The sequence below is a fragment of the Corvus hawaiiensis genome, chromosome 6, assembly GCF_020740725.1.
Source record: "Corvus hawaiiensis isolate bCorHaw1 chromosome 6, bCorHaw1.pri.cur, whole genome shotgun sequence".
NCBI lineage: Eukaryota > Metazoa > Chordata > Aves > Passeriformes > Corvidae > Corvus > Corvus hawaiiensis.
In genome coordinates this window covers 17,325,942-17,353,311 of record NC_063218.1, presented here as the reverse complement: position 1 = coordinate 17,353,311, position 27,370 = coordinate 17,325,942, and the positions used below count along the sequence as shown (strand labels likewise).

The window sequence follows — 27,370 nt, the reverse complement described above, 5'->3', positions numbered from 1 at the left end:
ACACATAAGCAGATTCCAGAGCAACCTAAGCTTACTCTATTCTGGAGAAGGGACAAGCCAAACACGGTGCAAGAAGTTAAGCTAAGGCTTTATGTTCCACCTGGCCTGCAGCACTTTCCCCATGACCATGTCAGGTATATAAACAGACCAGGGAGTCCTGTTTAGAAAGCTTTGATAAGATGTGCCAGGAGAGCAGCTGGAAGAAGCCTTGAGCTCAGACTGCCCTCCTCTACTCTGGATGCCAGGGTGTCCTGCTGTTGGCATCTTGTTCAGCAGCAGCTGTCGACCTACTGTTGCTTTCCTGTGAAGGTACAGCATTGGGTCAAGGAAAATGCTGGACATTGGGGGCCTGGCCTCCCAGGAACAGTGCAGAGAGTGCTTTTGGTTAGATCTAAATTTAACAGTACCAGGAAGGAAACTTCAGCTTGGGAAATGACATATTTTCATGACTACAATTCCTGCAGTCCCCTTTTCATTTGAAACATTAAATGCTAGCAGCTAGTTAGCTGAACGGTTGCTGAAATGTAAGGGCATTTTAGATCACTTCAAACAATTTCAGGGAAAAGAGGATCACTGAACCAAACTGTCAAAGAAAGAAAAAATAAGTCACATAGACATGATTCCTACAACGCTGCTAGTTCCCAGAAAAGACAGTATTTATATGCAAATATACATACAGTATCAGTTCAACAATGAGGTTAATCTCTGTTTTCATTTTTTCCAGTTATTTGCCTCAGAAGGCTTAAACATTAACATACAGTAAAGTTCAAAATTTCTATGAATAACCACACTAAAATAATATTTTTAAAATAATATAGCATTGTTATAACAAATTATTTTGAAAAATCAAGTGGACTAGGAACATGATTCAAATTCTCAGGGTTCACCCTTTCCAAGGAAGTGTTCCTTCATGACATCTAGTGGGTGAAGTTAGTATTACTTCTAATTTACAGAATAAATGCAAACACGACCAAAAAAAAAAAGCAGCAACAATTTACTAAAAATTCAGTTGCTTGATTGCAGTTGATGATGCTGAGCAATTGCCATTTCTACTGAAAAAATCTGTTAGTACGTAGTGCAGTTGAAGAAACAGTTTCACCTTAAGAAGTAATGTGTGCACACTATTCCCTACATCTTGCAAAAGCAATTGAAAGGACTCTCCTTGCCAGGGCTGCTCTTAGTAGTTTCCAAAAAAATACAAGGGCTGTTCCTATAGCCTAGGATTTTGAGAATTTTCAATGAATATACACAATAACATGCTCAAGAACGGGATCCTAACAATCAACTCTTAGAATTGCAACATCTGCATTTGGTTCTTCTCTGGTGCACAGAGAAAGCGTGTTTCTCAGAACGAGATTAAAAACCACACACATGTTGAAATGAACATACACAGGACCTCGTCATCAGCAAAAGCAAAACACGTGGCTGTGCCACAAAGCTTACCTAATGCACGCTAGCAAAAGCCACCAAAAAAAGTATCTGTCTTCCCAGGGACCTTGTAGGGGTCTTCACAATGAGCAGTAATTGGCTAAGGGGCAACAGTTGCTGGAACTAGGCTCACTTAAGGAGCTAGCAAAACCAGTAGATGACAGAATCAGCCCTAGAACAAAGGTTTCTTAATTAATTTTTGTGCAGCTGCACAGACAAAATAGTCTAACAGGTGGTCACGGTACTGCCTAAAGCCACGGCAGGTGTGACTTGGCACCTTTTCAAGAAGAAATAACTAAACCTGCACTGCCTGTCTTCCCAGGAGTCCTCTACTTCTACTCTCTTTCCAAGGAGATGCCATCAGTGACTCATGCACAGAACCTGCTCTTGTTTAAATGCCTTAAGCATGTTTTGAGTACTCCTGCTGGAAGAAACATCCAGGGAATTTGACAGAACACTTAATTTTTAAATGGTAAAAATAGCTAGGAGAAGATAAATAAGGAAGAAGCTGAGCATTTTCAGATTCGTAATTGAGCAGTTAGGACTCATGTTAGAAGCCTTAAGCATTTTTAGATCTGGCCATAGTTCATTGAGAAAATGTTTACCCACAGCTGAAATGTATCAGAAATTACCACTTTCATAGTTTACTAAAATATTTTTGTGGGTTTTACTCTAAATTATCATAGACACAATTTTGTTTACGACCTTGTCAAGACAATTTTTGTAAAATATGTACTTAAATGAAAAAAATAATAATAATTAGTCCCAAGTGGTCCTTGGGAAGAAGATTGCACAAGCTGGAGAAGAAATATGATCCATCACTTCTATACTTTATATATACACTTTATAGTAGATTGGTCTCATTTATTGAAATGCCATGAGAAGGACTCACAGACACACTGTGTTTATTCTGAAATCTTTTGTGTTCTTCACACTCTTTTTTAATTCACTTGTACTTACTCGAGTAAAAATATGACTTCCAAAACTACATCAAGCTATACAATTTATTCTGTATTTTCCTGTGAGTGTGGGAACACAGTATTTCTCTTCATCTTTCTTAAGATTTTTGTGAAGCTGTAGATCTACATTTGAGAAGTCATGGCTAAAAATGTCTAATTATTACTTGAAACTAAAACCAGATATATTTTTGATAATACATGTTTATTATTGGGACATGCAGCAGTTTCACATTTACTGAAACCACTGAAATAAAGAAATTGAACTTACCACTAATAAAAACCAGTAACAAGCTCAGTAAGTCATGTACTTCATATGTCTTGTACACATATGAAATACAATACATCCTTCTGCTCATCACAGTCTTCAGCAGAAAAGGCAGGAGTTTGATATTTTTTTAATAAATACCTGCAGATTAGAAAATTACTTTCAGGATCTGTAGGTATTTCTGTTTACCACACCTTCAGCAATTCACTCCAATTAGTGTAGACCAGTCACTACACAGTGTTCTCAATAATGAGACATCTATAAGCCGGATCCTCAGAACATAAATGAAAAAGTATATGCCTTTAAGAGTTTCTAGCAAAAAACCATTACTAGACCAACTGTAGAGTCTTCTGTGCTTAAATAGCCTTTGCTATCTTCACTGCATGCTTCAAAAACCTACAGAAAGAAAGTGATATGCGTTAAAAACCAATAAACCTAACCTAGGATTTTTTACTTTGCTTAACTGTTACAGGAAAAACAAAATAAGCACTTGTGGAATAAACTCTATTCATCTACTCTCTTCCAGTAAAATTAAAAATGGGCCGAGTCCATTCAGTTCCGGATTTTTAGGTTAAATTTTTTCATACTTCTACATTTTATGTGCTTATGATGAAAAAACTTTTTGCAAACTTAGAATACACAGTACAAACTTCTAGAAAACAAATGACATTAAATTTGCTTCTACAAGACTGTAAATATTTTCCTGCAAAACACCAGGTAGCTTTAATTTTCAGTTAAGTCAGTACATTGGCAGGAACTATGAGGATAGAGTGCAATGCCAGCGTAGTCAGAAACCATCAAATTTTCTGAAGTACTTCTAGAAAAGAAGTGTTTCCAGAGCCTATACTTAGAGAAGGAAACTATGCACATAACATACAAAACCATCTAACCTTTCTAAGAGCTTTTCCCACAGAAGACCTTCAGCAAGAGTTGATAACACAGTATCTTAGTGAACGGTATATCCACAGAGCATTTCAGGAAAAAGCATTATACACAACTCTGCGGACAAGCACTAAGAAAATTACACAAACCAGCTAAATTTTCAGTAATGCTTTTCCAATTTTACTGCCTGCCAATTTTATTGCGTGCTGGCACTTACAGAATTTGTTAACTGCAACCATAAGCTTACAATAAATTTAGAGTAACGAGAACCGAGCGCTCAGTTCACTGCAGAAGCCAAACTGTGCTTTGATGCGGGCCGCGCTCCTCCTTTGATTACTTTTACACCTTCTTTCCTCCCACTCCTTCCCGAAGTCCTCACGCAGTTATCTCATTAGCGGGGCACTTCAGGCACAGCAATTAACACCGCGCCGAACGAGCCATTACGCAAATACCGCACCTGCCCATGATAAATATTAAGGTCAAACAAAGGCCCGTTGGAAAAACTCCGCTCACTGAGCGCCTCCTTGGCGGCTGCAGCCCCTGGAGCCGCCTGACCGCCTCACGGCGGCCGCGCGCCACCCGCTCGAGGGGAGGGGCCGCGCGGGAGGAAGGCGGGCCTGAGCCCGGGCCTGGGCCTGCTCTCGCTCCCCATTGCGGGCGCTGCTGTGGCGCTGGACCGACTGCGAGTCACTGAATGAGTGAGCGGTGCTGGCCGCGGAGCGCGGCGGGCAGGGCGGGCGGTGGGGCCGAGCGGCGTGCGGCCCGCCGGGCTGCAGGGCCGGGAGCGGCCGCCGGGGCTCTTGGGTGCCGTGGCCCGCGCGGCGCCTCCCCCGGCCGTGGGTGATGCCTCCTGTGTGGGGCGGCGGCGGGAGCCGCGGTCGCACGGCCCTCGGCGGCGGCGGTGGGGGCGGCAGCGGCCAGGTTCTGCCGCCGCGATTTAGGGGGAGGCGCGGCGGAGGGGCATGGGGGTGACGGGGGGGAGGCCGCGGTCCCGGAGTGTTCCCGCCGAGGCTGCCAGGAAGCGCCGCCCCGGCTCGGCCCTGAGCTCCTGAATCCTCTCAGTAGAGCGCGCTGGATCGCTCAGTCGTAGGGAAATACCTGCATCGCGCAAATCACATTTTTAGAATGCTTTCCCATCGGTGCCCCTAGCCTAGCCCGTTTTCCATGCGCAGGTTTTCACGTTAGCTGCTTCCCATTTGATGGTTGCCCCCATTGCACGTGTTTCTTTGTTTCCTGGGCTCAGAAACGAGCCTTGTACACTATGGAATTTTCCTGGAGATTCTGCCAAATACCAAAGCATGGTTCCTTAGTAATAAAGAAATGGGAGCTAGGAAGGGAGACGGACTTGAGCATAGCAAAAACATACAATTTTTGTTTGATGTTTTGTTTTTTCATCCCTAGGAACATGCTTCAGGAGGGTGCACACGGTAAATGGACAGTATCTAGCAGTGATGAAAGCGCCGAGGAAAATTCTGACAGTGAAAAACCATGTACATCTTCAGTATCGGGTGCTGCATGTGGTACGACAAGTGGACCACAGTACCCGTGCTCTGAAGCTAGAAAAGCTGCTCACAAGAGAAAAGCTTCTCCCCTGAAGCTCACTGATAAAAGTCTTTCTACAGAAACACCTCCAGCAGTAAAACAGAGACTAAGCCAAGAAGGCTCAGGTTGGTGTCTTTCTAGTAGTGATGAAGAGCCTGAAGATGAGCAAAAGCATGCCCACAGAGAAACAGTGAAAGAAGAAAAATACGATGCACCCAAAGAGCATCCTTTGAATCTTTGCAAAAATGATAAACTCTCAGAGAATCTGAAAGAAGAGGAGTATAATGAAACATCCAGTGAAGCCCAAGATATCTGGGATTTGGTGAATGGAGGGAATCCTTTCAGGTTTTTTCTCACTAAAGTCAGTGGAATCGAACAAAGCCATAATTCTGGAGCCCTGCACATAAAAGGTGAACAAGTGGCTTCTACAGAAGTAGGCTTTTGGGAGAAAGCAAGAGAATTTTTTTTTTTTTTTTTTTTTTTTTTAGTTTGTGGGTATTTTTAAATGCATGTAATTCTTGGTTTCGCTGAGGTTTCGTATTCTAAATATACAGGTTTGTAGAAATTGGTTCTGTTATCTGGACCTTTCTCTTTCAGAAGTATAGTGTATAAAGCATTAATTGCTAATATTTTGTTGTAACTTGAGTTAGACTGCAGAAATCTAATGTGTGTTTAGCCAAGGCAAGTCATGCTGCTTCTTATTGCTGCTTTCCCTGTGAGCTAATCTGGAGAAAACTGCTTGTCTTTGTGGCACTTAAAAGGGTGCTATTCTTGGGTGCATAACTGCCTGAGTAGTTATTTGCACTTGCCTTCGTGCTGCTGAGTGGTTTGCATCTAGTAGTTCACTATTACTTGATGCAGTACTTCTGAAGTTCTGTGTCTGGGATTCATGGGTCCGTTTAAATTCAGCTGGGAGAGAGCTGCCCATCAGTCAAGATGGGGTGAAGTCTTCGGTGTGCAATACCGATGCTTCAGGAATGCTCTGTAGTTGTTGTTTGATGTAAGGGGGAAGAGCTTTGTGCAGCTGTAAACTTCCCTGTGGTTAGAAATAAAATCCTACACATTAAAAGACAGAATCAGAAACAAGTATTCATAAGAGAATTGTGTATAGAAATACAATAAAATAAGGCAGAAAAAAATTGTAGTTCTTTGAGGGAGAACAAATTACTCAAGAGCTATACAATTAAGGTGTAACTTTTCCTCCACCTCATGCCTATGAGCACAGCTGGTGTCAGAGACTTCAGTTGCTTTACTGCAGTATGTTTTTATATGCTTTGTGAATTTGTGGCTTTTGGCCTGCCCTCTCTTGGAAGTCCTGCTAGGTAATTAGTTGAGCTGGTGGACAGGCAGTGTTTTTTGTTTGTTTACGTGCTAAACCAGATTTCTGTAGAGCTAAGGTATTAGATACTTTGCGCATCCTAGAAGTTACTTGTTGGGCGTGTTTTCAAGTCGGTGCTGTGCTTCAGTTATTGAGGTTATAAATTCCCAGTTGGCTTAGTTTCCTGTGTCACTATGATTGAACTATGGATTCACATATCCTACAATCAGTCTGCAACAGATAGATAAGCATTAACTATGCCCTTATTGCTGCTACCCTGCCACTGTTCTTCAAGTCCAGTTGCTAGGGGAGAGAGTAGTTTAATGTCCCTTTCTCAATATGATGTTGGACTTTTTCCTAATCAGCTTTTGAAACCTGTTTTTGCTTTGAGAAGATTAATACTTTTTATAAGCATGGGATCCTAAGTGATTCACAGGTGAATCAGTGACTTGAATACCTGGAACAGTAAACTTGTGAAAGCCTCTGTTACACCAAGTCTATGAACAATCTGGCCGTTGTGCTGTGGCAGCTATCAAACTGTTCGAGATGCAAAATGTTTACTTGAACTTTTTTTATTTATTTATGCTTTAATATTTTTAATAGATATTTTGTCTCCTCTTTTTGGAACTCTCGTATCTTCTGCCCAGGTGAGTTTCCTATTTGCTGAACTGATTTCACTTGCTTGTTTCACTTTATTAACCTTAAACTTGATAATCCATGCTTGTGCTACATAGCTGATATTAGCAGGGAACCTTGAATGTTTTCAAGTGTTGAACAATTTACTGAAATACAAAAATCATCCTGTGTTCTGCTGTAGAATTCAGGCAATTATAAGACTACTTTTTCTTGGTTTTGAGGAATGTGCAACTGAAAAGTGTGTATTTATGCTTATATAAATTATGGTTTTTTAAAGAAAAAACACCTTGCAATCTAGGAATGATATCTTTGTTATTGCCTAGAAGCTTTTGCTACCATTCTTGGTATAAACACGTGGCAAAGAGATGATCCTTGAACCTAAGCTTTTACATTATGTGCATGTGATTCTTTTTTTTTTTTTCCTGGATGGTAAATTTTATGAGCACTAATGCACACTTTTAAGAAACTTAAATTCATTCTTGAATTGTTAAGAGAAAAGAAAGGAAGGATGTAAAAGTCAAAAATACACCTGTTTTTAGAATATGCTGTATATGACTGAAGCAGTAAGGTGTGATGACTTTACTTGATGTAGTTCATTGATCTAGCAAATTTTTTTGCTTTTTAATGAGTCTGTTTTCTTTTCTATGCAAGTTTAATTACTGTATTGATGTGGGATGGCTTGTAAGACAGTACCCGCAGGAATTCAGGTATGTTTATTTTACAAAGGTGAAATTATGCAATTTCCAGATAATTTCTGTTCATACAAGGTCCTGTTATAAGTGAATGATAAACACTTGTTTGCAGTAGCAGATGATTGTTACTAATTGGATATGCATAGACTCTTAGTTTTCTTTTACTCTTATTCCACAGTTGTAGTTCTCTGATTTCTTGACTCTTCAAGACTATTAAATGGTCAGAGTTCAGGATAGCTGGTCTCTGATTTTTATTAGTTAACACTGAGGAGGTCCCATTGTGGGCCACAATGACAGGGCAGTAGATGACCTGTAAAGATGAAACAAGAAGCTTTTTGCTATACATTTTACTGAGTCAAGAGCCAGATATTGCAAGAGAAAGGAAGGGCACAAGAAAACTGTATGAAAAGGATCGGGATGATTTCATTGATAGGATGTAGTAAGTTAATGGGTATTGTCATAAAAGCTGTTCTTGTTTGCTTGAAATTCTTTTCTGACAATTGCAAACTCCTGCAGATTAAGTGAGTGTATACTGTGCTGCCTTTTTTTTTTTTTTTCCTTTCATTTGACTGGAAGTGCAGTAGAACCAGAGTTCACAGAATTACAGTGGATAAGGCTGGAAGGGACCACTTTGGGTTGAGCAGCACACCATTCCTTGCGGGATCCTCTACTACATATGTCAGAAAGCTGTCATCAATGCTCTTGAGGAACTTCTTGGACTGTTCATGCTTTGCTATGTTGCTTCTCCAACATGTCAGGGTAGTTAGTCCCCGACAAGAACTGGGACCTGTGGCTCTGAGGCTGCTTGAACTGCTGCTTGTAGAAGTCCTCACCCACTTAGTCCTCCTGATCAGATGGCCTGCAGCAAGCATCCACAACAGTGTCACCCTTACTTGTCTGCTCATTTATCCTTAACTCATAATGTCCTGATTGATATGTTCCAAATGTTGCCTCATGTAGAGGGCAACTCCACTGCTGCACCTTCCTGTCTTTCCTAAACCGCATGTAGCCCTTCATGACAATATTCCAGTTGTGTGAGCTATCCTGCCATGTCTCTGTAACTGCAATGAGATCAAAATCCTGTGACTGCTCACAGATCTCCAGTTCCTCCTGTTTGTTCCCTGTTCTATGGTATACAGGTGCTTTATAGAAGTATTTGAGTGTGCCAATATGCCTTTGAGGGTGCAAAGGGATGCCTCATAGTCCTGTCTTGTGGTTATGTCTTTAGCTGCTTGTACTTGTTGCGTTTATCCCAATCTTCTGCCATCATTCCCTTTAACTGGCAGGAGAGAATATAACTTGTGCTCCAGATGTCTTGACCAGTTGTTCCAAGGCCCTGACATCCCTCTTCTTTGTCTGCAGTCTTACGGGATTTTGTTGCTACTTGCTTGAAAAACCCATAATAATCAGTGTGCTGAGCCAGGTGGGAATTTTCTTGGTGGCGTCTTTTACCTGGACGCCAGGGAGGCAACACACCTTCCTACGGATTGATCTGGTTGGCAGGACCAGAAGTTTAGTTCTAGGAAGTGAACACCAAATTACTGCCAGAATAGACCTAGCTCTCCCCTTTTCCCTATCACATCTTCTCTGTAAGGTAATAATTACTAAATTGTCTTAGATCCACATTGTGTGTATCAATGCTTTTGAGAGCTTACATTTGTCTGTTTCCAGCCATAGGGACAAGTTTCATTCATGATCTTGTATTAGGAGTTTCTATTTTGGTGTCTGCTTTACTACACACTTCCTGTTTTCCAGTGTCTTTACCTTAGAGGTTCTATTGTAGTTACTGCTATTTTGAGTTAGTTAATAAGGCATATTGATTTCAGTGCCATCTTTCTGCTGGGCTATGAGATTTAGGGGCCAGATGTCATAGCTATGTGAAGGAATGGTTTAGACTGGTTGCTGATTTACTTGATGTTTTAATAGTAATCTCCTTTTGTTTAAGGAAGAAGCCATTGCTGATAGTTCATGGTGAGAAGAGAGAATCTAAAGCGGAACTAATGGCACAAGCACGGCCTTATGAGAATATTAGCTTTTGTCAGGTAATTAACATTTGTATCACCTTTTGGTTGAAGTTAAGCTGTCAAAGTCTTCGTACTGATGAAAAGAAACACCTTATGTGGGAAGTTTTTTGTTATATTTTGAAGAATATCCATGCCAGGGCCATAGGAACATGGTAACAGTGATCCTGGTTGGATGTGATTATGGCAGGCTTCACCCACAAAAGTTTGTACAGATCAGCTGCCCTTGAAGATGTCACAGGGCTCATGGAAAAGCTGCTTACCTTCTCCACTAACATGTTACACTCAAGTTCTTACAGTGGCTGAAAAGGAAACATTATTTTTGTGTAAAGCACAGAACTTTCTCCTAGTGTCACTACAATCTTAAGTCTCATCAAAGAATTATTATTTTCCAAATATGTTTTATACAAGAAAACGCTGATACAAATAATCTCAGTAATACTGTTAAAATTGCTGTGAGCACTCTTCCTGGCATGTGCCATTTTATCTCTGATGTTATGTTCATTGTTTTGCTGTCCCTAAGTAGTGAAGTAATTGGCTTCATCCTGGGGGAGGGATGTGGCTATGGCAACTTGCCAGTATATCAAGATTTTGACAGGTGAAGTATATTAATGATCTTGGGGAGTTTGTGCTCTTTGTTAGGAGGAGAATGATCTTGGAATTTTGTTCTCTCTGAAGCAGTCTGGTAATCCTGAGTTTCCTGTTGAATTGGTGGACCCGGTACTGCAGGTGTGATCTCGCTGGTGTTCAGCAGTGGGGAAGGTTCACCTCCCTTGACCTGCTGGCAGCATTCCTTCTAATGCAGGCCAGGACCCTGGTAGTTGTCTTTCATGCAAGGGCACATTGCTGGCTTCTGTTCAGCTTGGTGTCCAGCAGGAGCCTTGCGTTATTTTCTGCTGATTATTTCTGAAAATGCTGCTAGTAAGAGATACAAATTGTGGAACAGTTCCAGCAAGAGTTGCATTACCATTTAAAGTCTAGCTGGTAGAAAGTGGAGAGTGCATTAGAAGTATTGAGAAAGAAGATAATGTATTTTTGTGGTCTGTCCACTAGAGAGCAGCGAAATGAAACAAAATTAAGAAGCAATGCACAATAGCAATTTTTAATGATCAACTTTTGAATTTTGTAGGCTAAACTGGATATTGCATTTGGAACTCACCATACGTAAGTAACACTATGAAGCAGAAAGGTCTGCAGCAAAACTGGATTTCACAGAAATTGTTGAGTCTTAAAGTTTCCATAAACATCTTATATTTAGGGATGACAGGATTGTTCTAATTTAATGAGACAAATTAGCTGTTGAGTAGATACAAGCTGTGCAAGTTAAACAGTTGAACTGGTCTGAGACAGGTGCACTGCAGATCCTGGCTCTTAACTCATGCCTTAATACCAAAACTGTAATGCAGACTTGATCAGACATAGGCAGGGCAGACACAACACTGATTTACTGGTTGTGTTTTTCAGTTTCTGTGGAAGATCTGGAAATTAGCAAATTTGGGGGTCATCTCAAAGAAAAAGCTTGAATTGGATATTATAGAAGTGTCACAGAGTGAATTTTGTAGGTAGAAAGCTACAGATAAGAACAGATTTAATCTTATATTTTAGCAGAGATCTTTTGGGTTCAGTTTGGGCGTCAGATCTCATCCTTTGGGATCACATGGATATGCTGTCTTTACACAGCTAATGAAAACTTGGATAGGGGAATTTGAGCAGTTTTGTTACAAAAAATACAGATATGCATGTTTATCTCAGTTACTAGTTCTAAAATTCCTTTGTGCTGTAGCTTGAGTTAAGAGTTATGAATAAATAGCTTTTTTGCCGTCTCAATGGTTAGCTACATACATACCTTCTTTTAAAGTGAAGTCAGTTTAAGGGGAGGTAACTAGGTTTTAATAAATTCAGCTATAAGTAAAGGCCTTTCAGTGTTCCTTAATTCTTTTTCTAACTACCTGCAAAGAGATAAGTTTATATGAAGATTTGTGCAGATACAGGAAGTGTTCTGCATGCATTCATTTTGCTGTGGGTAATTAGTTGCATAAGATGTTAAGCTGTACTCTGGAATTAAATAAATGGGAATAGTCTAATGACTGCCATATGAGCTTGGCATGCACATGAATTGAAGTATAAATGCTTGCATGATACACAACAGATTTTGAAAATAATTACCTTGGGGCTTTTTAATGAATTGCTTATTTATCTCCTGCTCTCATTGCACTTGAAATAGATGAAGACTTATGTATCTTTTTTTAAAGGAAAATGATGTTGTTGTTATATGAAGAAGGTCTTCGAGTTGTGATACATACATCCAATCTTATTGCTGAAGATTGGCACCAGAAAACTCAGGGGTAAGCAACGATCTCTAGCAGGTGTATGTTTAATACTTTCCATAGGTGTTTGCTACTGCTGGAGATGGGATACTAGGTCAGGTGATCTAGTATTGCAAGCCTTATGCTCCTAAAATAGAGCTTTGCAAAAAAAAAAAAAAAAAATTTTTAAAAATTGAGCTTAGAATGCTGGTAGCTAAGTCTGAGCTCTACTTGCTTTCTCCTGTAAACAAAACTGTGTTCCCAGCTGGCTGATAGCTTAAAATCAGTCTGACTGATACAAAATTTTATTGTGCTGTGCTGTCTCTTTATGAAAAAACTTCTTAGCTATTAAGTACCATATATATAGATCTGAAACAGCTATTTAAAAATTATCTTAAATACTGCAAGAATAATGTGGATGTGCAAATGATCTGGTTTTGTTGTGACTGTATCTAGACTGTAGTCTGATAAGTGTTGGGCACTGTTGGTTCTGTAATATAGTAGATGACCTAGTATTTGCCCAGTATCCTTTCCTGAGAAGGAATTTTTTTCTGTTTTATTTCTTGGAAGAAGTTTTTAAACTTAATGACCACCTTGGGACATAATTTTGTTGGTAGCACAAAAAACAGGATTAAGTGGCGTGTTAATATAAGGGTCCTCAACCTCTTCAGTGTTTTGGCTATTTTTATGGGAGCAATTTTTTAGTTAGATGACCACAATAAATCAGGGTATAAAATTTCTTCAAACTAATGGAAAGTTGCTTCTCAGAAGTTACTGTTACTTTGACATCCATTTTGCTGCCATTAAATATGGCAGAATTTTGAGACTTTGCTTGTCTGAGACAAGCTCTTTGAGTGGCAAAAATAGTCACTGATTTTTTTTTGCCTTTAGATCTTATGAGATCTTATGGCTTTAGTATTTTATGGCAGTTAGCTTTTTAGAAAGCTAAGAAGGCATGAAAATAGCTAGTGGGATACTTAACAAGTTCCCCTACTTGTCAAACATGAGAAATATTTTTCTTTTTTAGCTTTTGCATACTGCAGTGTTATGCAGTATCACAATATGGTGCTTCTGAATTTCAAAGGATAGTATCAACACATTGTAAAGTTAATAATGCAGAATCTTTGGCCCCCATGGCTACAATAATGTGTGACTGAAAAGAAATGCCTAATGTTTTCCCTGCATAGTGCCCATCCCATTTTACTCTGATGGAGGTTCTTGAGAGGTGACATATCATTGTGCACTGCTCTTCAAACTACATAAACCTTTCAGATGCGTTAATTGGTGGTTTTCTATGCAGTTGCACAAAGCAGTAGTTCAGCAGAACACATTGCAGTGTTCTGTTGCTATAGAAAATGTTGATGAAAGGACTGGTGGTTGGTAAGTCTGAACCTGACCAGTTTAGCAGTGGTGAAAGCTGTAAGTGTATGTGTGGATAAATGATGAGAATGCTATTTTCATTTGAAAGTGTTAGTTTTATGATTTCAAGTATGAACCAAGTCTGTAGATGTAAAGACAAGACATCTATAGTTAGTATCACAATGACCTTCAGATGTGCTTTACTCACGTACTAAACCCATGTGTTATTAATGTGTGGAGTCCTTGTTTATATGGCTGATATTTTTTTTTTTTCTTTTTCTTCTTTTAAGAATATGGCTAAGCCCTTTATATCCAAGGCTACCTAAGGGAACATCTGGTTCTGCTGGTGAATCTGCAACTAATTTTAAATCTGACTTAATAAGTTACTTGACAGCTTACAGTTCTCCTGCACTCAAGGAATGGATAAATCTGATTCAAGAACATGATTTATCAGAGACAAGGTATATATAATCTTGTGGTTTTTGTAACTTGCATGTGTGGGTTGTTTTTAATTTTTTCTAAAAATTAAATATCTGTTAGGATCTGTTAGACCTTGTGCTTGTTTTGTAGGCTAATCTTGTTTCAGACTTAAGTGTTCAAACATGACAAACTTTTTGCGGTTTTTAAAAATCTATCTTATGTAGATTGTCAAGTTGGCCAACTTTAGTCCTACAAGCATGCATTTTAAAAGAAGAAAGAAGGGTGCACCAGCAGTAACTTTTCAGAAAGTAGCTGTAAAGTAATAAGGACTTGATTTCATTGATTTCATTTCAGTCTGGCTCGAGTATTTACTCCAGTAAAATTACCAGTGGAAAAAACTGTGTTGTATTGGGTTTGTCATGTAAGAGTGATCATATAAACAAAGCTTACTGGAATGGGGATTTTATTCAAAATAGGCTGTTGTATTCATAAGGCAAAGTTGAATCCACATATCTATATTATTTTTGCCTATAACAGGTATGGATTGGTTTTGGTAGGCAGCGTTGTGTCTAACTGGTCTTGGAATAGTCTTCTCTACTATCACATTGCTGATACTACTTAAAAATAATTCAGGATGCTTAACTTACTTCTAATAAGTAGTTCCACTTACATATGAGCATTTACCTCAGAAATTGTAATTCTCCCTGACAACTTAATTGCTGTTTTATGATCTGACCAAAAGTTGTTGAAAAGAAAATCTGGAAATGGTCATATACTGTGGTGGAAAATAGAGACTGAAATGTTGTCTAGTTTATACATAAAAAGGTGCTTTTAGCTTTACATGGAGTCCTAAAAGATTGGAGAGGGTAAAAAAGGTATGTACTTTATATAATCAGGTGAGCTAACAGCCTGAGCTGCTGCTGTGATTGCATTGATCATCAACATGAGCCTTAACAGATGAGTTGAGCCCTAGCTGATAGGCATTTATGCATGGGCTAGGAAAGAGTCACTTGTTAGCATAAGGATCGGTTCCTGGCCATTTGATGTACTGTAGGGGATGTTCAGTCGTGTATAAAGTTAGCCATAAGATGCATGCAGTAGGGAACAGCTTCTTAAAGTGTCTGTTTGTTGTGACTTTGAGCAGGTCTCTTTCCTGTTTTCAGGGCAAAATCAAATATGTTACTAAACCCGTTATTAGGAGGACTGTTGAAAAAGCTGTACTTTGCATCTGAACTATCAGCTGCCCAAATGGAAACTCATACCTGAATCGGCTGATTTGGTTGTAGCAATAGATTGGCTTTACGCCAAATCACATGGCCAGTTATGTGCCAAATGAGCTATTTGTGTGTATTGCTAACATCATCTGTCTTCTGCATTTTTGTACACTGAAAAAGATGTAGTTCTTGTCTCGGCTGTAGAACAGCCTGATGGTGCATGACAGCCATATAGGATGCTGTTAACTAGATTTTCAGCTGTAAAATTTATTTTCTTTGTATTGTAAACCCATGAGAGAGATTAAATATTTCTGGTTGCACTTGCGTGTTCAATCTTGCTGCTAAGTTTTACTTAAATACCTTGCTACTTTACAAACCAAAGCACTCCAGATCTACAAAATTCTGTTGTTTTTTTTCTTTTTTTAGAGTGTATCTGCTTGGTTCTACCCCTGGACGATATCAAGGCAGTGATAAAGAAAAGTGGGGTCATCTTAGGCTCAGAAAGGTATCAAAACTGTAACCTTTTTTGTTAATATCCTTTCAAATGTAAATAGAATTTTGGAGAGCATTCTTCAGTTCCTTCCGATTTTTCCATCTGTCATCAGTCTTTTAATACATTGTTACAGTTAAAGTTACAATAACATATATAAGCTTGCAACTTAGAACTTACTCTGTCTACTGATTAAAAAGACAGTTTAAAATGTTTCTATAAGTACTTTAGCAACAAAAGGAGACTAATGAGAAGCTCCATCATTTATTGGTTGCAGGGGGAGACATAGTGAGAAAGCTTGAGGCAAAGGCTGAGGTGCTTGATGCCTTCTTTGCCTCTGTCTTTAATAGCAGGACCTGTTCTCCATGTGTCCAGCTCCCCAAGCTGGAAGACAGGGACAGGGAGTGGAATGAAAGCCCCATAACCCAAGGGGAACTGGGCAACGACCTGCTGCAACACTGAAGTGTACACAAGTCCATGGGACCAAATGGGATCCACTGAGGGAGCTGGAAGGTCCCAGTTGACTGGAGGTTGGCAAATCTGACACCCATTTATGAGAAGGGTTGGAAGGAAGATACAGGGAGCTACATGCCTGTAAGTCTGACCTTGGTGCCAGGGAATGTTACGAAGCAGATCATCTTGAATGTACAGGATAACCAGGTCATTAGGCCCAGTCAGCATGAGTATGAAAGGGAGGTCCTGTTTGGCTAACCTGATCTCCTGTGACAGCCTAGTGGGTGAGGGAGAGGCTGTGGATATTGTCTACCTGAACTTTAGTAAAAGCTTGGACACTGTTTCATATAGAATTCTCCTCCTGGCCTAGATGGGTGCACTCATTGATGGGTAGAAAATCAGCTGGATGGCTGATCTCAGAGAGTGGTGGTGAATGGAGTTACATCCTGCTGGCAGACAGTTACAAGTGGGTTCCCCAGGGCTCCTTATTGAGCCCACCAAGCTGGGGGGGAGTATCGATCTGCTGGGGGGTTGGAAGGCTCTACAGAGGGATCTGGACAGGCTGGATCAGTGAGTGAAGACTGAATGAGTGAAGTATGAGGTTCAACAAGACCATGTGCTGGGTGCTGCACTTGAGTCACAGCAACCCCATGCAGCACTACAGCCTGGGGGCAGAGTGGCTGGAAAGCTGCCCAGTGGAAAAGGATCTGGAGGTGCTGGTTGACAACAGCTGGACATGAGCCAGCGTGTGGCCAAGAAGGCCAGTAGCATCCTGGCATTCTGTGTCAGCAGTAATGTGGCCAGCAGGATAAGGGCAGTGATTTTCTCCCTGTACTCAGCACCGGTGAGGCCACACCTCAGGTGTTGTGTCCAGAAGGGCAACAGACCTGGGGAAGGGTCTGAAGCATGGTTCTGATGAGGAGCAGCTCAGGGAGTTGGAGGTGTTAACCCTGGAGGAAAAAAAGGCTCAGGAACACCTTTTACTGCTCTCTACAGCTACTTGAAAGGAGGTTGTAGCTGAGTGGGGATTGGTCTCTTCTCCCAGGTAACAAGTGATAGGACAAGAGGAAATGGCCTCAGGTTGTGCCTGGGGAGGTATAGTTGGGATATTAAGAAAAATTCCTTCAAAGTCTATGAAGCAGTGGAACAAGCTGCCCAGGGAAGTGGTAGAGTCACCTTCCTTGAAGATACTTAACAGATGTGTAGATGTGGGACTTAGGGACATAGTTTAGGGGTGAATATGAAGTGTTACGTTAACGGTTGAACTCTATTGCCTCTAGAGGTCTTAGGTTTGTTTAGGTAAGCCATAATGGTAAATCTTCAAGATTGCATATATTAAGTTTTTAGGGACCCTTCTTGTTTGGGTCTGGTTTTCTGGTTGGGTTTTTTTTTTTTTTTTTTCAGAATTTGATGAGGTATTTCATGTCCTCTATTAAATGCTTCTCGTAATTGGAGAATTTTTGACCTGCACCTCCTGCTGAAGTGGCATTATTTCATATACTGTCATGAATTTTACATGGAGTTCTACTGCTGTCTGTGGCAAACTTCTGTGACATACAGAATATTTATGTATCACATTGCTTTTCAACATTAGGTTACTCTTACAGATATCTCTTTGCTCATTAAGAGCTTGTCCTTTCTGGTACATGTTGTCTGATGTTTTTTGCATAGTTAGACACAGAATGAAAAAAAAAATAAAACAGAAAAAGCCTGTAAGGGAGAAAGATAGTCTTGTGGCAGATATTTCTGTGATTTTAAAAGTTTTTTAGTGACAATGCAGATAGACCTGATGATGCTATATTGATGACTGAAGCCATTAGATTGTGTGTTTGATCTAGAGTGGCATAAAGGTGGCAACTACATGCAATTTAATATCTGTCTATATCCATCTGTTTTTAATGTGGCTTTAAGTTCCATTCACAGCTGAAGAATTCCTCTAAAAGGATCATTTCAGTTTTCTCTTCAATTGTTCTTTTTTCCCCTCTTATTGTAGGCATAAATTGTAGCTGGGTGTCATGGCTTTAGGATACAAGAGGAATTTTATGGCCAAAAACCACCAAATATAAAAAATATGTGGTTGTTTAATTTATTGTGACTTCTGAAGCTAATGTTTCATGTTTTTAGAGCTGCTAACATTCTTTTCACCCATTATTTAATGGTGGGCTTTGGTGCTTTTGGATAAAACTTGATGTTTAATCTTTTCTTGAAGTGAGTTTATTTGGAAAGCCTGATTTTTTTTTTTTTTTTTTTTTAATGACGAAGTTAAATATGTAGTATGAATGTTGATCTTTCATTATCAAAAGTGAATTATAGAGGATTTATTATATCAAAAGTGATATCAAACTAATTAAGGTATGCCTTGCCTGTTGAAGTTTAACAGTGCTTTAATTCCTCTCACTAGCTTTTGAAGGAGCATGCTTTGTCAATACCAGCACAGGAATCCTGGCCGCTTGTTGGACAGTTCTCAAGCATCGGTTCAATGGGAGCTGATGGGTCCAAATGGCTGTGCTCTGAGTTCCAGGAGAGCCTGGTGGCTGCAGGCAGCAGTGTGACAACTTTCCGTAAATGTGATGTCCCAATTCATTTGGTATGTCTTTTAGATGGTAGTGACCTTCATTTAACACTTATTCATTTGTTTTGGAAATCTTAGTCATTGGTTTGCTTTTAACTTTTGGAAGACAGTAGTGGAGTTTTTATCATGATACCATATATATGACACTTGTGTATGATTTGCTATAAAAATATACCATAATTTCCATCTTCATGACAGTAGATTATGTATCATCTCATCAAAATTTATCTTCTCATTCTATAGCTTGTCTTCCATCAGGTTTTGTAGATGCAGCTGTTTTTTCTTCTAAGATGTAACTGAATCCTTAGTCTTTAATACCTTTGGTTATTAGCACAATTAAGGGGAGGAGCAGAAAAGTTTGTGGCAGGAGCTTGTTAAATCAGGGAAAAATGATGGTCAAACGATGCTTTTACCATGTGCTAATTGCCCCTGCATACTCATATCTCATATTTGAGGTGCGAGACTAAAATCTCATAAAGTAAGGTTAAGAACTAGCTTTGGCTACTTGGAAGTTTTACTTGAGACTTGCTAGCTAATTTTGGTTAGCTCTGTAAGAGTGGTAAAAATACTAGACTTTCTTTGTTACTGGCACAAATGTAGTTGTAAGCTGCAGTGTAATTTTATTAATTTTGGAAAATGAAGCCTTTAATACTTATTTTTTTCTCAAGTTTCCTTTAAAGGTGTTTGTTTGAAAATTGACAGCCTATTTAGAGCAGTGTTACTAAAGTTATTTTTCGTTCTACCTCCATGAAGGTTTATCCTACTGTGAACAATGTGAGACAAAGTCTAGAAGGCTATCCTGGTAAGCAGATGAATTCCCATTTATTTGCTTTTTGTGGTCATAATGTCCTGCAAAATCACTTTAGTGGTTGATGTTCATTTAACGTGAAGTTGTCATCTTTCTGAGAATGTGATAGAATGGGTGCCAGTACAATCCTATTACTTTTGCTAGAGCTCTGACCCCAGCTGTCCTATTGTAATTGAATAGAAAGGGCTTTGTGGGCATTGGTATGTAACGTTTGTCTGTCCTAGCCATGTTCATATGTCACTGTATAGAAAAGCAACAGTTCTTGCCCACTGCTCTTACTCCAGCCATCATTTCATTTTGGCAGAAAATTCAGGTTTGAATGTGTCAAGTTCTTCTGTTTTGATTTCAGTGTCATTCTGCACATCAGATACAATGGAGGCTAAGGTTTTATTGGTCTTTTTTTTTTAATATTGTAATATACGACTGTTTGTTCAGTATTCACATGTTTCTTTTCATGAAGTTACTATATTTGTAAAAGCATGGCCTCAACCTGCCTGAAACAGGAATTGGTACTGTAGTATTCTCATACAAGGAAGCTTCTGTTACTCAAAAGCAAGTCTTCAAAAGGTCAAGGCAATTGGAAGAGATTCCAGGAGTATTGAAAGAAGAGAATTCTTTCCTATCTTTAGGAAGGGTAAGAAGGTGGATCTGGGGCCCTATAGGCCTGCCAGCCTCACTTTGATCCCTGGGAAGGTGATGGAACAAGGAATCCTGGAAACAATTTTCAAACATGTGGCAGACAAAGAAGGTGACTCGGAGTAGTCAGCATAGATTTTTAAAGAAGAAATTATGCCTCATTAACCTGATGTCCTTCTATGATAAGTGGCTTGATGCATGAGGAGTGCCCCTAGATGTCGTTTAGCTTAACTTTGTCTTTCAGCTCTGTCTTCTCTAACATCATTACAATGATGTGATGAAGTCCAGGCTGGATTGAGTGGAAAGTGGGGTAGATTGGAAACTGGCTGAGCTGCCAGGCCTCAGAGGCTGTGAGCATTGGCACAAAGGCCTGCAGGAGGTCAGCCACTAGTGGTGGCGTGTGCCAAGCACTGGTACTGGGGTCATGCATTAATGTCTTCATCAGTGACCTGGTGGTAGGGCAGAGTACACCTGTAGGGAGTTTCCAGATAATGCAAGCTGAGGAGGAGTAGTTGATGTATTGGGTGATTGTGCAGCCAGTCAGAGGGACTGTGCAGGCTGGAGAAATGGGCAGACAGCAACCTCATGCAGTGCGACAGAGGGCAGTGCAAAGTACTGTGCTGGGGCAAGAGCAGCCCCAGGCATGAGCGCATGCTGGGGGCTAACCAGGGGTGAACAGCTTTGCAGAAAAAGACCAGGTAGTGCTGATGGTCACTAAGCTGAAGATGAGCCAGCAATGCACCCTTGTAGCAAGCAGGCCAGCTGAATCCTGGGCTGTGTTGGAAGTACATTGCCAGGAAGTGACCTATCCTCTCTGTTTAGCACTGGTAAGACTGCTTCTGGAGTGCTGTGTCTGGTTGTTGACTTCACAGTACAATACAGATATGGACATACTGAACCAAGTACTGCAAAAAGCCACAAAGATGAATAAGGGATTGGACCATGTGTCATACAAGGAGAGGCTGAGAGAGCTGCATAATTCTTGGAACTTGGAGAAGAATGCTTTCCTGGGAAATCTTACCAGTGTGTATAAATGTAAATTATAGGAAGAGGCGAAGTAGAGGCAGATGCTTTGTGTGGTGACCAGGGAAAGAACAAAAGGCATTGGATGTACATGGGAATCTCCTGTATCTCAACTTACCCTTATAGCAAAATTGTTTTCTGATGTTTAAATGGAATAGGTTGCTCATAGGGTGTAGAGTCTCTGTTTTTGAACATACTCAAAACCTGACAGGATACTGTACTGAGCAGTGTTGTACTGTGTGCTCTGTTCAGCCCTGCTTTGAGCACGAAATTGTTCTAGATGATTTCCAGAGGGTTCTTTCAAGAAACTTCAGTGATTCTTTGGCTTTGCTGAATCATTAAAAGTGTTCCTATTCCAAGCTGGATGCCTATGCTCCTATGCAGGAGAGTAGTTTTTGAATTCTAACGCTGGTGGATTTTGAACATGGAGCTAGCATGAATGTTTTCAGCAGTCTTTGTCTTTCTTCTGATTAGTGTTTGGACATATGTAGAAATTGCAGCCAGAGAATTTATAGGTATCTGTGGTTCACAGAATTAAGTTAGCATGTCTTTAAATACTTCTGGTTATGTACAGCCCAGTGACTTCTTACTGTAATTTCTTTCACATTGTGAAATAACTTGGTGAATTACACAATTCTGTGTTTGTGCAAATGAACAGCAGTTAGTGCATTCCTGAGAGCAGTAAAGCTTTTGTAATGGGTTCTTATGGCATCTTCTAGGACATGTTGAATAGAGTAGGCTTTGCATCATGCTTTTACTACACAACACTAATATAATTCAGTATGCCTGGCTGATTCTTCTTTGTTAAATCCATTTCAAGAAATCACAAGGTGCATTAGCCAAAGGCCAAATCAATACAAATACAATTTCATCATAGAAGTACTTGCTTTTTAAAATAACGTTGTTTGGGGTTTGGTACGTTTGTTCTTACTCCTGAAACCTGCTTGTTTTATTTCCTCTTTATAGTTTGTACGGGTAATGATTCCAATCTGTTGATGTCAAATAGTATCATATAAAAAAAACTACCCATAATTCTCCCTGTATAGTTCCTCTTTTTCCTAGTGTAAATATGCTGTGTAGTGTTTAGGAACTTGCTAAATTATAAGAATGGAAAAAACTCCAGCAAGTATATACCATTTTATACTACTGGAGCATTTCATAATTTCCTGAAAGTAACTCATGAAGGTAGCCCACATAGCTTATTCCTCAAGATGCCTGCTGCTTTTAGAATGTCTTTCAAAAAATAAATGTACATGTTCTGTTTTTTTTCTTAAGCTGGTGGCTCACTTCCCTACAGTATACAGACAGCACAGAAACAGCTGTGGTTGCATTCCTATTTTCAGTAAGTAGAACTCAATTCTTTGGGGTTTTTTTCAGACTGTATGTTTAAAGTTACAATGCTGTAATGTTTGAGTGTTAACAGCAAATAAGTTGAAGCGGTTACAAGCATGATATTCTTAAACTCCTTAAAATAAAGGCCTTTAGTTCCTTATCTGCTGCATCTTATGTCCAACAGTAGAACATGCTGTTTATCTATAAAAATTATATGGGATAATGTTGCTACTGGATTTAGGTTTCTGTAAACTTTTGTTTAAGGTTTCTTCTCTGAACTGGAATAATGTTACTCCTTTTTTTTAACTTAGAGTTGTATTTCACTTTCCCTACTTGTGCCTCTTTATTAATAGGATTTCAGCTGAACCACAACAGGATTAGGAAGGCTTTTTTTGGTGGTTGCTTTATTTTTTTCTTCTAAGTGCAGCAGTCCAGCTGCAAAAATTCTTGGTCCCTTATGGCAATATCTTTTGTTAAAGATGCCTGACATTTTCTATTAAGAACTTCTATTTCCACATGCTACTGGTTGTGCCAAATTCTAACAGTCTGACACATTCCATGCCAGATGTTTCCCTCAGGCTGAATCTTTAGAAACTTAGATGTGTTTGGAGAACAATGGGAAGAGTTGTTTTGCGAAGATCAAAAAAAAATTATAAAACTTGTAACCTCTTACAAGACCACAACTTCCCATTCCTTTCATCAGAAACTTTTAACTCTTCCAGGCAGAGGTTGCTCTGGTAAGAATATTTACTAAGTAAGATTGTGTTCAGGTGGGTATGTATTCAGGGGACTGAAATAGAATTGCTAGTTGCAGAGATCATCTCCATTCTGGAGTGAAGGTGATGGCTGTTGTGAGCCTTGCTGGTCAATGTCTAAGGAATGGAGCTCAGGCAGAAAGCATGTGAGACTTTGTCTCCTGCCTTTAAACTGTGTGCTCTGAGCATATTCAGCAAAGGAAGAAAGCTGCAATCAACTTGAAGCTTTCAGGATTGTTCAGTCATGATGCAAAAAGCAAGAAAATCATAAATCTGGGAGTGCTTGTGCAGTCTTAATTCAGTTTCTGTAGTCATATGCCTCGTGAGAATCTTACTAGAAAAAAGATGTAACCTTTTTTCAGTTAGTCTCTTACTTAGTACACAGAATGTTACTTAAGAATGATATAATTCATTGATTTATTCCTTTTCAATGAGAAAATGCCCATGTACCTGTCTCATTGGGCGTACAGGGTCCTGCTCTGGCAGCAAAAGGGCTGTTTCAAGTTCATCTGTTAAATTGGCTGCAGATGGCAGTGGCCCTGCACAATTGCTCTGTAGTAACTACCCAGATGCAGGTCCTTACCCTGCAATAATGCAGGGTAGTAGCCCTTGAGGAGAGCCTGCATGCAAACTCTTACCATAGGGCAGCAGCCAGACAGCAGCTTCTTACCCATGGAACCTGGAACACACAGAAAACAGTAGGTTTCAATAGATGTAAATACAAGATGAGCTGTTTTAAAGACTTGCTATAATGCAAATCTTTGGGCAGTGGAGGGACTAGAGGAATTTAGAAAATTCCTCTTCATACTGGAAAATAGTATGAAACCAGAAGGAAACTAGGGATTCTACCAGAGCTGAAAGGAAAAAACAAAAAACCACAAGGCTTTTATGTTTACAATAAAGGAGAAGGATAATTCCTTTTTGCAAGTAGGGAGAGATTAATGGAGTTGAAAAATGGTGTCCTGTAGCCTCTCCCATGAAGAGGCAGGATGTCTGTCCCAGGTATGTAATTTTCATAGTGTCTGTGGGCTGTTTTTCTCTCTTACGCCAGTTGAGTGTATTTAACCTATAATGCAGCTCTGAACTGTAATTTCTCAAAAGAATAATGTGACTAAACTTAATATTGATTTTACTTTTCTGATTGTAGCAAATGATTACTAGACTGCTGTGTTAGATTAGCTACTGTGTGAACAGTGTAATTTGCAGAGTTTTCTCTCTGGTATTATTGCTGGTTTTTCCTTCAAGTATTACTAATTGACGAGGACAGGTTTGCAATGCTTAATAATTTCTGTTAATTGCTACTTTCAGAATATTTGATCAGCTTTCATAGTAGATAAAGTATTGTGTTTGAACAAGAAGTGCTTTTTAATGCCATGACTGCATACCTTCAGTTACATCCATATATTTACTGCTTGTTTACAGTTTAGTTCTGTAACATTGATGCTGAATTAATCCAGCAATGGCTTATTATTTTAAACAAGTTTTTTATATATGCATAGAATGACCTCTATTCTCTTAAGCTCTCAAGTTTCTCAGTGGCTTAGGGGCACAGAAAGGGGAAGAGGAAGAGTAGCAGCAACAATCTACCAATCTAACAATCTCCCTGCCTCTGTGTCATGGATAATAAATTGTAATAAACTTGGGGAATTCAGTGAGGTTTAGTTTGGTGCCAAATTCAGTTTTAGTCATAACCATTAATAGTCTTCAAAGAAGATATATTGGCCAGAAGTTTAGACTTAGTTTCTTGAGTGCTATCTGGAATGGAGGAATGGAAAAAACTTGTTAGGAGAGCATGACACACTGAGGAGAATATCTCTCTGGATTGGTTGTACAGAAAAAAAAACCCTGCTCTTCTGACTACTAGTAGAATTGAAATTTGGGATTAACAGTTCAGTTAAATGTGGTATTTTAAGATCTTCTCTAGGAGAAATAAGTATTGAGTGTGACTGTATAATAAGTAGTGTTACTGAAATTATGGCAGCGTAGTATGAAGAGTATTTTTCAGAACTCAAAGTAAAACCATATATGAAAATAAGTCCTTTTGTTTTTCTAGCAAATGGTCAGCAGAGGTCACGGGTCGAACTCATGCTATACCTCACATTAAGACATACATGAGACTCTCTCCTGACTTCCAGAAGATTGCATGGTTCTTAGTAACAAGGTAAACAGCTAACCAATACAGCTCTCACTTAAGAACTTTATATATGTGGGGTTTTTGTCAGCTGCAGTTAACAGGTGAATTACTGCCCTAACCCTCATAATACTTCAATTAGCTATATGAATTTTTGTCCATATTTAATGTTTCTCCTTTGCATTGCCTTTTGAGGCTGCAGATTGAAATGGTTATGTCAGGAATTGCTGGTAAACGCACTAAAATCTTGTCTGAGTTGTGACTGCCAGTTTTGGAGTTCAACACCAACTAAGGTGATAAATATTTTTAAATCCTGGGTTAAGTTTCTTTAAGACATGCTGTGGTATGGTATGAATGTGCTGGTTTCTACAAAAATAGGTATGGGTTAAGCCAAAGTTATCCTTGGTCTGCCCTACTGTTACAAAACTTACAGATACCTAGAATTCGGAATCTCATCTTTTGTCAGATTGAGTTGTTTAGCAGTCTGCCTTGAAGTATAAGCTTTATATTTCTCTTGTTTAGTTGTTAAAGAAGCCAAAAGAGGAAGCAAGAAATTTCTTGACTTTAAGGGAGAATGCCTTGTTGTGAATGAAAAATACAGATATGTTTCAGTTTTGATAAAACTGATTTTTATGCAATCGTATATTCTATAGATTATGGTCTTTGTGTCCTTACTCTTAAATGCTCAGTTACTTTAATTTTTTTTTTTCTTTATATTTGGTCTCTTTAAATTTCATCACTCATTGATACTGTTGCCTGCAATAGTGGTAGTGATTAAAGTGCTTTTGAAGGGTTTTAAGTCATTTAAATGTGGTGCTCACTCCACCTAACACAGAAATTCATGGTTGCTTTATTTTCTTCTCATGTTTCTTCTGTTCTACCATTTGCTGTTACCAAACAGCATCTGCTATGTCCATCAATTAAAACATGTGTAAGTTTTGTATTGTGCTGTAGAAGTAGGTTTTGACAACATAATTGCATATTTTTTGACTCCCAAATTCATCTACTTTGTAGCAGATACTGATGAAAGATTAACTACAGCATGGTGCTGAATAGCAAATTGAAACAAAAATACCTCTTTGATAAGTATTTGTTTTCATAAATAGATCAAAGAACAAAATGCCAAGAGCAAAGGATACCATTTAACACTCTGTACTAAAATGTAAAATGCAAACCCACTCTGTACTAAATGTATTGTAACTAGTCATAATTGAGCTAGCCTTTAATCTTCTTAAGTCATCAAATTGAAGCTATTTACCAGCACCAAATTCCTTTCTGAAATGTGCAGAGAAGATTCAAAAGGCTGAATTTGTCTTGTAGATCTATATGACAGAAATAGGCTTGTTTAATTATCCACATGTGTTGTATGAATGCCTTTCTGCATATTGTCTCTGTTGCTCCCACTGTGCTGTTAAAATAGCAATAAGGGAATAACACCCAAGTCACTTTTTGTGAGAAGGCTATTCTGATTGAATTTAAACATTTTCTGTCCTGAAGATTGTGCCTTGCTAGTATGCTTTGTTTCTCTTCTCAGTGCCAATCTATCTAAAGCAGCTTGGGGAGCTCTGGAGAAAAATGGCAGCCAACTGATGATCCGTTCCTATGAACTTGGAGTTCTTTTCTTGCCTTCAGCATTTGTAAGTTCATAGTTCAAGCACAAATCCTGGGATATGATGAAAATCTGCCAATACTTATGAATACATGCATGACTAATAATCCAATCAGTAGGTTCTGTATTTTGAGATTGGAAAGTTAACAGGAAATGGAGTGCATGTGAAGTATTTGTAGAGTCTTGTTTTCCTACACAGGAGGTATGGATTTGGTATTGCTGTGACTTTTGTAAGGCAATAATATTTTAAAATTGTAACGTATACTCTACGTGTTACTGGAAAGGCTGATCAAATCTCTCCTTTTGTGCTTTTTAAAACTAGGCTGTGAGCGTATATTCACATTGAAGTAAGGTGTATGCGTTGTAACTTGAGAAATAATTCATAAGCAATGCTGCACCAATTGCTGTTCTTGCTCATTCTCTGAAATGCGTTTGCAGTCATGTGACTGTCTCAACACATCAAGTTCCCTATTGAACTACACTTGCTGGTTTTTAGCCCTCTACAAAATCCTGTGGTAG

At 39.2% G+C, this 27,370-nt stretch overlaps 1 protein-coding gene across 1 annotated transcript in view; it reads left to right on the top strand.

The window, feature by feature from the left end:
- The first annotated feature begins 4,125 nt into the window (after window positions 1–4,125).
- Window positions 4,126–27,370, top strand: part of TDP1 (tyrosyl-DNA phosphodiesterase 1) — a 44,156-nt gene continuing 20,911 nt past the window's right edge. The window contains exons 1-14 of the mRNA XM_048307445.1: window positions 4,126–4,232; window positions 4,936–5,486; window positions 6,998–7,041; window positions 7,682–7,737; window positions 9,668–9,764; window positions 10,873–10,907; window positions 11,996–12,088; window positions 13,699–13,869; window positions 15,469–15,547; window positions 18,387–18,572; window positions 19,311–19,359; window positions 22,300–22,366; window positions 25,165–25,272; window positions 26,777–26,879. Of these exons, the coding sequence (XP_048163402.1) occupies window positions 4,940–5,486; window positions 6,998–7,041; window positions 7,682–7,737; window positions 9,668–9,764; window positions 10,873–10,907; window positions 11,996–12,088; window positions 13,699–13,869; window positions 15,469–15,547; window positions 18,387–18,572; window positions 19,311–19,359; window positions 22,300–22,366; window positions 25,165–25,272; window positions 26,777–26,879 (1,635 nt within the window). The 5' untranslated portion in view covers window positions 4,126–4,232; window positions 4,936–4,939. The remainder of the gene's footprint in view (window positions 4,233–4,935; window positions 5,487–6,997; window positions 7,042–7,681; window positions 7,738–9,667; window positions 9,765–10,872; window positions 10,908–11,995; window positions 12,089–13,698; window positions 13,870–15,468; window positions 15,548–18,386; window positions 18,573–19,310; window positions 19,360–22,299; window positions 22,367–25,164; window positions 25,273–26,776; window positions 26,880–27,370) is intronic.